At 42.1% G+C, this 9166-nt stretch overlaps 1 protein-coding gene across 1 annotated transcript in view; it reads left to right on the top strand.

Moving 5' to 3' along the window:
* Positions 1-81: 81 nt before the first annotated feature.
* Positions 82-9166, top strand: part of SLC12A2 (solute carrier family 12 member 2) — a 92854-nt gene continuing 83769 nt past the window's right edge. Inside the window, 2 exon segments of the mRNA XM_006081069.3 lie at positions 82-825; positions 827-902. Coding sequence (XP_006081131.1) covers positions 172-825; positions 827-902 — 730 coding nt within the window. The 5' untranslated portion in view covers positions 82-171.

Genomic DNA, 9166 nt, shown 5'->3' with positions numbered 1-9166 from the left:
CGCACTCTCGCGCTGACTCAGCCGCCGGCGGGTTCGTGCGGCCCCGGGCTAGCGGCGGAGAAGCGACTCCTTGCTCTGGCGTTGCGAACCGCGGCCACCGCCGGCCAGGGCGCTGAGGGCGTGCAGCCCGCCAAGTCCGCCAGGCTCTCTGGTCCGCGAGGGTTGGAGGCGATGGATCCGGGGGCTCCGGCGCCCTTCTCCGGCGTCCCCAGGCTGGCCGGGGTCGGAGAGACGCCGCGGGCCGCCTCCGGGGTGAACCTGCCCGGCACGGCCGTGTCCTCGATGCCGGAGGATGCTGCGGCCGCGAGCCGGGGCGGCGGCGAGGGCGTCTCGGCGGCCGGGGACGGGCTGGGCAGACCGCTGGGGCCCACCCCGAGCCAGAGCCGCTTCCAGGTGGACCTGGTCTCCGAGAGCGCGGGGCGGGCTGCTGCTGCTGCTGCTGCTGCGGCGGCGGCGGCGGCTGGTGCCGGGGCGGGGAGCAAGGAGACCTCCGTGGACGGGAAAGCCACCAGCGAGAGCGGGCCGGCGAAAGGCAGTGAGGAAGCCAAGGGCCGCTTCCGTGTGAACTTCGTGGACCCGGCTGCCTCCTCGGCAGAGGAGAGCCAGTCGGATGCGGCGGGGGTCGGCGGCGACGGGCCCAACGTGAGTTTCCAGAACGGCGGGGACACGGTGCTGAGCGAGGGCAGCAGCCTGCACTCGGGCGGCGGCAGCAGCGGGCACCACCAGCACTACTACTATGACACCCACACCAACACCTACTACCAGCGCACCTTCGGCCACAACACCATGGACGCCGTGCCCAGGATCGACCACTACCGGCACACTCAGGATCGACCACTACCGGCACACTGTGGCCCAGCTGGGCGAGAAGTTGCTCCGTCCCAGCCTAGCGGAGCTGCACGGCCCTCCCCCTGCAGCCCTCTCGCCAGCCCTCCCTCCTTTCCCAACCTCTGGTCAGCGCCGGCCACAGGATGTGGCCTCCTGCTTTCCACCCGTGAGGTGGCGGGAATGGATGTGCACGACTCGCTGGCATCTCTGGATTCAGCTGTCAAGGGTGGAATTGCAGAGGAATGTAACTTAATCTCTTAAAAGTTTGCAGCGGGTTAGGCTACTTACGCGATACTGGAGAGGCTGCATTTAACAACCTTCCTCATCCAGTTATATATCTCAATTACGCTTGGTTTCTCAGCCGCGTTGAACAATTAACCATCTCTCTGCATGACAGTTATGCTTGTGGGCCCGCAAGGGAATGTGCAGGAGGTTTAGGTGAGGACATCTCAGGAGAGCACACCTACCATTTGTGTCCTTTTTAAAGGCTGTATTGTTGTATGGCTCATGTACACCCATTAGGGATCCCAAGAGTAGGAACTTTAGTGTTGGAGGGAAAAATCTTAACAGGGCGTGCTTGCGGTCCATGAATTATTAAAGCTCAATTCCTGCAACCTTGAATATGCAAAGATCATAAATCTAGAGACATGCTGTTCTTGATAATGCTATAACTCCATTTTAAATGTAAACCTTTAGGGAGAGGGCTATAAAAAATAAGATGGGGGAAGGGGCGCACAGGAGAGATTGAGAGAGGGGCAGTGAGTTTTTTTTTCTGTGGAGGAAGTCCAGAAAGACTTTCTGGGGTCTTGCATAGATATACTTTGTTAACAGAAAATCATCCCTATACTGTTTCTGTAATTCCATTTTATGGCCACATATGACTTTTATTTCTTGATGGTACAAAATTGTTATTTCGAGATAACATTGATGCTTTTGAGTTTCAACTAATTAACTATTTTATGGGAATACTTGAAGTGTGCTTTTACAATGTGCAATGACTACATTGATGAAATCTGATGAATGCAAAGAGTTGGTACCATACAGATTGAAAAGATCTTAGTGTGGAAAGTTTAAATACAGAAGTATGTAATTTCTTTTTTATGTGATTATTTGATCTCATACAGTTATTTCATACAAGACTACTTGTCCCGATGTTTGATAATGTAACATTCATACAGTTTGAAATAATTACAGAGGTCTCAACCCTTAACAGCTTATTGATTAGAAGCCTGACATCATTTGGCTTTGGATAATGCTACTGTTATTCTATTGTGGTATTTTGTTATAGTAGTATAAAAAAAAACACATTTTATAATACTCATACTCTTGTAGTTTCTCTCAAATCTGTTATTTTTTCCTTTCAAAAATAAAAAATTTTTGTAAAGTAGTTATATAGCTGGTAATTTTCCTTTTTTTTTAGAGAACTTTTATTGAAATTATTAATGCAGGTAAATTTCAGATATATTTCACCAAAACGGAGTAATTTGGCAGTAAAGCACTCTAAATTTACCCATGAGTTTTAGAAAGGCTTTAAATATATATATATATTTAAAGCCTTTACTGCCAAATTACTCCGTTTTGGTGAAATATATCTGAAATTTACCTGCATTAATAAATATATATATATATAATTCAAAGAGGAAGGGAGGGAGAGATTGAAGCTTCAATGATGTGAGAGAATCATTAATTGGCTGCCTCCTGCACGCCCCCTACTGGGGATGAAGTCTGCAACCCAGGCATGTGCCCTGACCTGAATCAAACCATGACCTCCTGGTTCATAGGTCAACTCTCAACCCCTGAGCCACATTAGCTGAGCTAGAAAGACTTTTTAAATTAAAGGATGTTATATTCCTTGAACTTGTATGCTTCCTAGGAAAGCTTTTGTTATTTTAAATTCAGTAACCAAGCATTTGAAGTTCTCCAAAACTTCAGGGTTTTTATGTTTGTTTTGGCATTTTTAGTTCAGTTTACATTGTCTAAAAAAAGAACACCTGTATTGTAAGCTGTATAGTAGTTGAAGTCACCCAGCTTTTCAGCCTCAGTTTTTTCAACTTTCAGGGTTATTTTGAAGATTTGGGGGGGGAGGGGGGCGTGGAAATGCACAGAAAGGCCCATGTGCAGCGCTTGGAAAATAATTGCTAATGTAGTTATTATTTTGATCTTATATTGGTCCTTCAGAAAGTACATAGTTAAACTCTAGGATTTCAATTTTCGATCCTCTTAATACCTACATTATTAAATGAATGTAGCATGTAAAATGTTTTGTTAAGTTTCATTTATGCAACAGATAGTATAATGAATTCTTTGTAGTTTTTTATCATCTACCACTCGGGTCCTTTATGGCCAAAAAAAGTTTCATTAATATATGTTAACTAAGCATAGAATCTCATATTGAAGATAATTTTGTTTAGAATTCAGCAAATGGATTATAGAAATGTTTTGTGTTAAGGAGTACAAATCTGGCCATACTGCTGTTGAAGGAGGGCAGGTGAGGGGTGATAGCATAAGTTGGGCAGATCCCTAAAAGTTAGTCCTTACCCTATCTAAATTGAGTTCTAGCTCCTTAAACATTTTTCTAATGCTTCTAGCCTTCAGTGAACCCTATTATGTAGAATTTTGTGACATTTAATTCTATCACTTTGATTATCATGTAGTACTTTGGTCACTAAATGCTTTAAGTATCTCCCAGGGATCTGACTGTGTGCTAGGAACTATAGAAGAACAAAAAAAGTAAAAAGACAGGCACTCCAGAAACTTCTTAGGAGAACTTGTCTTCCTTCTACTTGAATTCCTTTCATTGCCTAGCACTGTGATTTTTAAAAAGTATTTTGCCTAAAAATTCAACTGAAGGGAAATAGTTAAATATCCATGGCATATCTTGCTGTATTATGCAGCCATTCTAGGGCCAGGACTCATGAGTTTTCTGTTTCAGATATTGGTGAAAGGACACATGGCTGTGGCACTGTGAAATGATGCAGTGATTAGGGAAACAGATACTGACTCTGCTTAAACATACATTAATCAAATAGTTGTACATATAACATAGTTATAATTTTTTTTTTAATGCTAGGGAAGAAAAGTATAGGCTTCTAGTGAGGATATAATAGGACCTAATTTTTTTGAGAAGCCTTTTTCCAGAAGTATATAACATTGAAGCTGAAACTTTAAGGATTTTGAAGATATGGTAGGAAAACATTCCAGGCTGAAGAGACAGCATTTGTGAAGGTAGTGAGGTGAGAGAGGGATATATCTAAAGAACATAAGGTGACCAGTGTAAGATTTCACCATAAATGTAGTCCGAAGTGATTGAAGGATTTTATGTGAGGTAGCAACATGATCTGTTTTGTTTTAACATTGCTTACTGCTGGGTGGAGAGTGGATTGGCAGGAACAAGAATGGAAGCAGGGAGATCCAAGCTATTAACTGTGGTCTGGGTAACAGATAATAAGGCTTGGTGGCAGATAGAATTGGATGTAGGTGGATTGAGTGTGGGAGTGGAAGAGAAGCTGATTCCCTGGTTTTGGTCTTGAGCAACTGAATAGATGGCAGTACTGTAGCCTGAGATGGGAAATACTGGAGAAGGAATAGATTTGAGGGATAAAAAAAAGAATTCTGAGTAGCCTGTAAGACATCTTAGTCCATGAATCATTATGAGGAAGGGGAGTAGAAAAAAAAAAAATATATATATATATATACACACACACACACACATACATACATACACACACATACATATATATATATACACACACATATATATGTGTATGTATATATATGTATATGTATATATATATATTAGAAAGTATAAAAATCATATATATATATGTGTGTGTGTGTGTGTATAGTGTCTAAGGTTATGAATGAAATTATTTAAGGAGAGTGCGTAGATAAGAGAACAGGTATATGGTCTGGGATTAGGCCTAGAAAATGTCTAAAAGGAAGGTCTGTTAGAGATTGAGGAGACACTAGCAAAGGAAATTAAGGAGCTGCTATGCTGGTTAGAAATAGCTAGGAGAGCTGTTTTAGGAAAGCTGAGAGAAAAGTTTTCAAGAAGGCAGAAACTCTTCAAAGCTAATGCCTGGAATTGTGTTGTTTTTTAAGTATTTCAAAAAATCAACCCAAAGTAATGATTCCTGCTTCTACAGGAAGAAAAAAAGTGGAGGGAGGGTAGCATGATTATCAAATGTGGAAAAATATGGTGTAGACAATCTATAATAGCTCCTACTAGATTTAAAGCATTAATGTTATTTGAAATCACTGTTTTTTTTTTAAAAAAAATGATTGATTTTTTTAATTTTTTTTTTTTTTTTAGAGAGAGGAAGGGAGAGAGAGAAACATCCATTTGTTGTTCCACTCAGTGGTGCATTCACTGGTTGTTTCTTGTATGTGCCCTGATTAGAGATCAAACTCTGAACTTTGGCATATCGGGACGGTGCTTTAATCAACTGAGATACCTAGCCAGGATAAAGCATTATTAAAACAGTTTTAAAAGGTAGCATTACCTTGGCACAGTTGTCCTTAGGCCATGGCTTGGGAGCCTTTTGCTGGTGGTATGTGGCCTATTTTAGCCTTTTCTTTTCTTTCTAATTGCCCTTGACCGGAATCGAATCTGGGACCTTTTAGTCTGCAGGCCGACGCTCTATCCACTGAGCCAAACCGGTTAGGGCTTTAGCCTTTTTTATTAATAAAAAGGGAGCATTAAAGAGAACAGCTATATCATCAAGTGTCTTTTATGTCTTACTGAGCTTGTGGATTTTTTAATTACTATGAAATAGGTCTTATACACATTTTACTCATGATAAAATGGGCTCATAGAAGCTGAAGAAATTGCTTAGTGTCACTCTCATAGAAAGTGATGCAGGTGGAATTCACACCCAGGTTTTTCTGACTCCAATGCCAGGATATAGTATCCTCTTTCTTGTTATCTTTTTTTGTTTTAAAGATTATTTAAAATTGATTCTTAGAGAAGAAGGGAGAGGTAGAAACATCGATGTGAGAGAGAAACTTTGATCTGCTGCTTACTGCACACCCCCTACCAGGGATCTAGCCCACACTCCTGGGTATGTGCCCTGACCAGAAATTGAACCTGCAACCTTTTGGTGCATAAGAGGGTGCATAGGACGACACTCAACCAACTGAACCACACAGGCCAGGGCTTTTTTATTACCTTTTCTTCCTGCCTATCCCCCAGACCTGCTCTGAGATGGCAGGGGGGTTGAGGGGGACACAATGGGGATTACCACCATCACCTCTCTACCATGACCTCCTGAGAATGGAATCCTTATATAATAAAAGGCTAATATGCAAATTGACTGAATGGCAGAATGACCGGTTGCTATGACGTGCACTGACCACCAGGGGGCGGATGCTCAACACAGGAGCTGCCCCCTGGTGGTCAATGTGTTCCCACAGGGGGAGCACCGCGAAGCCAGAAGCTGGGCTCATGGCTGGTGTGAGCCTCTCCTGCCTCTGTGGCAGTGCTAAGGATGTCTGACTTTAGTGGGCCTAAGGACATCCCCTGAGGGCTCCTGGACTGCGAGAGGGCACAGGCTGGGCTGAGGGGACCCCCCCCCCCCCCCCCCCCCGGGGCCCAATATCGGGGCACAGGCCTCTAGGTGCTACATAACCAAAAAACGGGGAAGAATTCTTGGGAAGGTGGATCATATGCATGTCTTCCTGGATTTGAACTTTTATCTCCTTCATCTTTATACAGAGAAAAGGGACTTAATAAAAATTTGTTCTTTGAATGTCTCAGGGTGGGAAATTCCTCCCCCTTAAAAAAGATGTCCTGAAAAAAAAAAACAAATATTTTATCTCCTCTAAAGCCTGTAAATTCTTCCCAGTGGGCTTGTTTGATTCTTGAAAAAGAAATTTCCTCCCCCAATTTAGGATATTGCTTGAGGTCCTTAAAAATCCCCCCTGAAGGAACAAAGAATGGGGCCAAATCCCCTGGGGTTAGGGGGGGAGAGAAGTCCCAGGATTGAGTAAAGTTAGGACCTGATATGAAATACTTGTATATAGCAAAGTCAAGATTGGATTATTTCACACTTTCGCCAGAGGCTTCACCCTGTTAAACCCATGCCACCAGCGCTGAAGTCTGGTTTACCCATAATACTGTATACATTCTCCAAGTATACACCAACTGACTGCCTGGGTAAAAGGAAAGATAAATTTGGGGATTTAAAATGTGGAAAATAACCTGTGCAATGCTATCATAATTGATGTTTTCTCTATGTATATTTGTGTTCAGATTCATATTTCCAATGCTGGGCATTTGGAGTCTAAAGGACAGAAATAATGTTTCTTGGTTCTTGTGTATTGAGTATGCTTGCTTCATTAATATTTAATTACATATTTCATATATGTGTTTGGAAAGTCTGTGGTACTAATCAGATTGGTTCCTTGCTGAAGTGAAACGAATATGAATTTGGTTATTCAACAAATTGGGTACCAGCAACACTATTGTAAGTGCTGGGGATAATACAGCAATGAACACAACAGAATCATGGGGCTTTCATTTAATAGTAGGAGACAATGAACAAATAGGTCAGATATAATTGAAGGAGATAGATGGTTATGGCTGGGTGATGCTGTTTTAGAGTAGTTAGAGAAAGCCTCTCTGATATGTGAGCAGACACTAGAAGGGAGTAAGGGATCACCCCATGCAAAATACCTGGGGGAAGAACACTCTAGGCCGAGGAATTGCACACACTAAGACCCTGAGATGGGAGTGTGCTTGGTGTGATTGAGAAATAAGGAGGCCAGCAAGATGAGTGACAAGGGGGAGAGTGATAGGAGAGGAGGTCAAAGCAGGAGTGAGGAATAAATAAGTAGATCATGATAAAGATTTAGGTTTTTACTCTGAGTGAGATAGGGAGTTGTGGAGGGTTTAATGCACAGACTTGACATGATCCGACTTATGTTTTTAAAATATCACTCTGATTGTTCTGTGGAGAATATCCTTCTGTAAGGGGGTAATGGTGGAAGCTGGGAGACCAGATAGAGCAGTATTTCAGTCACGATGATAGGACTTTTATTAAGGTAGTAATAGTGTTTGATACAGTGAGAGGTGTTCATATACTGGGTATGTTTAAAGGGTAAAACTGTTGGGATTTGCTGATGGTTTAGATGAAGGGGTGTATGGAAAGATTAATGCCAGGGTTTTCTACTGTTTAGAATGGAGTCTGTAGATATGGAGATGGGGAGGGCTGTGGGAAGAGCAAGTTTGAGAGGTGGACGAAAGAGTTGGGTTTCATTCTATAAATTAGTTCTACAATGGGGCAGACACATAAAATTGCAGCTACTGGTTAGTGAAAGAAAAGAACTTAAGAAAATGGGTTTTTAAATAGTCGCATAAAAATGTGCTTTTATGCTACAAATTTAGGTAAAGCCATGAAAATCAATTTTTCAAAGAGAATACAAAGGGGTGGGGAACTAATAGGCTGAAACATAAAGTGAAAGTGTTGAGGGACAGACTATAGGGAAAACTACTTAAAATACTGAAGTTAAAAACATCAATGGCTTCCTATTTAAAATATGAAAGCTGTCATCTGCCAGTGGCTTTATTATTCTTTCATTTTTCACTAGAACCAGCACTGTCTTAAAGCAATTATACAAACCATGGAGCTGATAAAGAACTTGGGGATTTCTAATTAGAAGAAGGGGAAAATCTGAAAAGCAAAAATAGCTTAGTGGAATGTTATCTCTCTGCAGAAGCTAATAACAGGCAGGTGTGTTTGTACCACCCTTGGGCTCAGAAATTTCTGTGCTTTAAATGTTCACTATGCTGTTTCTGAACATTCACAAATTAGATATTCATTTAGGTTAAGAATTCTAAAAACCACTGGCATGGTTCTTTGTCAGTTGGTGTGAATTAGTTCTTTGATTAGTGTAGCTTCGAGTTTAGTATGCAAATCATTTTGGAGTTTTTGGTAAGGTGGCTTGGTAGGTCAGGCTTGGTTACTCCTGTGGAGGGAAACTTAAAGGATCCATGACCATCTGCTGTAGTATGACTTCTACCCCATCATTTCACCTAAATAGTTGTTAAAGTCACCAGTCATCTCCATTCTTATCACCAATTCCAGGGCACCTTTTTTCCCTCCCCAGCAGTATTCAAACTTCCAGCAGCATTTAATGTTCTTTTGTAGTCTTTTCATCACTTCCTCAGCTTCCATATAGCACTTTCCTTTTTTAAAAAACCTATTATTTATTGATTTTAGAGAGGGAGAGAACATCACTTGTGGCTCCCCTTATTGATGTTTCATCGGGTGCTCTCTTGTGTGGGCCGGAGTCGGATGAACGCCACAATCTTGGGGAGCTCAGAGGGGGGCTCTAACCC

This window comes from Myotis lucifugus, unplaced genomic scaffold, assembly GCF_000147115.1.
Source record: "Myotis lucifugus unplaced genomic scaffold, Myoluc2.0 scaffold_0, whole genome shotgun sequence".
Taxonomy (NCBI): domain Eukaryota; kingdom Metazoa; phylum Chordata; class Mammalia; order Chiroptera; family Vespertilionidae; genus Myotis; species Myotis lucifugus.
This window is presented reverse-complemented; position numbering and strand designations above follow the sequence as displayed.